At 38.3% G+C, this 1,351-nt stretch overlaps 1 protein-coding gene across 1 annotated transcript in view; it reads right to left on the bottom strand.

Moving 5' to 3' along the window:
- The window catches only part of cep290 (centrosomal protein 290), a 77,781-nt gene that overhangs the window by 26,117 nt on the left and 50,313 nt on the right, over nucleotides 1–1,351 (bottom strand). Inside the window, 2 exon segments of the mRNA XM_017305142.1 lie at nucleotides 535–642; nucleotides 764–1,033. Coding sequence (XP_017160631.1) covers nucleotides 535–642; nucleotides 764–1,033 — 378 coding nt within the window.

Raw genomic sequence — 1,351 nt, 5'->3', positions numbered from 1 at the left:
TAGCACAAATAAGTAACTATATTACCTTTAGTTGTTATAAAAATGCTATAAAATATGGTGCTTTACAACAAATTCTTAATAATTAGGAGTGCTCAAAATAGCAAGTGGCGTGATTTGAGTTTTGGGGTATCTCAGGGAACACTTCTTAGACCATTTAATCTTTTAAATACTTTTTCTTGACCATCTTATTGAATTCACTTCTCAGTCTTTAAATGAAATGTGACTTTGTAATTTAAAACCTTGAAATTAGGCCTGTGTCTYTTTAAGAAACTCTTGTTCTTTCTGAAACTCCGCCTTCAGGAAGTCWTCACAACAGCGCTCCTGTATTAACCCTATGTTAGCATTTTTACCAGCGTTTCACTGAAAAAATAATCAAGGCAACACTCCAGGTATGTTCTTGATGAGGGAATAACATTATAACATGATGTAAAGCTCATAAAAGTCAATGTTACCTAACACTGCCCTACTAAGTCATTGGCAGTTGGGTTTTAACTCAGAAAGCAGAGTCTTTTTAAACGGAGAGCCTGAACGTACCATTGCTGTYTGTTTGAACTGATCCAGAGAGGTGTCTGTGTGCAAGTCCAACTTCTGATGTAATATTCTCAACTCTTCCTGATGTCTTTTTATCATCTCCTCTTGATCCTAGAGCCAACAGTGTGTGAGGCAAGGAATGAAAAACAGTGTAGKGTCCATAGATTTTCTTTTTTCTTTCTTTTTACAAAAGTAAATCCTTTCTACTCATCATTCAACATCATAGCTTCACCTGTCTGGCCTGAGCCAGCTGGTTTTGGTATTTCTTCAGCACATCTTCCTTCTTGTCGAGTCGACTTTGGAGATCTTTGATGGTCTGGTGCGCCAGCTTGAGGGCAGCCTGGCTGCTCGGCTGGTCCTCTTCGTTCTTTCTGAGGTCGGCCAGCAGACGCTCGCGGTCAGCAGCCGCCGGGAGCCGGAGACGCAACTCGTTGATCACTTTGTCCCTCGACACGACGTTCTGCTCTGCTTTCAACAGAGCCACTTTGCTCTCTTTCAGTTTCTGTTTATTAACAAAGTTTTAAAGTAGGGATTCAAACATGAATAATTCGATCGTAACAAAACAATGAATTAACCCTTAAGAGAAGATTCGAAYGTAGCTCGGATTTTCTTTTAAAAGTTACCCATTGAATCAGTTGTTTACATTACCTTTATTTGGATAAGCTACACAAAAACTGACACAAACATTGACAGATCTATTTAGTCTAATTCTATGGTTTGTGCTCTGAGTGATGTCATGCTTTATTTATTTCACATTATATTTAGAATTCCTAGTTACACTTTCTGAACCATTTGAAAGGTTTGTTGCAGTTTATTTTCA

This window comes from Poecilia reticulata, linkage group LG6 (assembly GCF_000633615.1).
Source record: "Poecilia reticulata strain Guanapo linkage group LG6, Guppy_female_1.0+MT, whole genome shotgun sequence".
Lineage (NCBI taxonomy): Eukaryota > Metazoa > Chordata > Actinopteri > Cyprinodontiformes > Poeciliidae > Poecilia > Poecilia reticulata.
The sequence above is the reverse complement of the archived record's forward strand: the minus strand, read 5'-3'. Positions and strand labels throughout refer to the sequence as shown.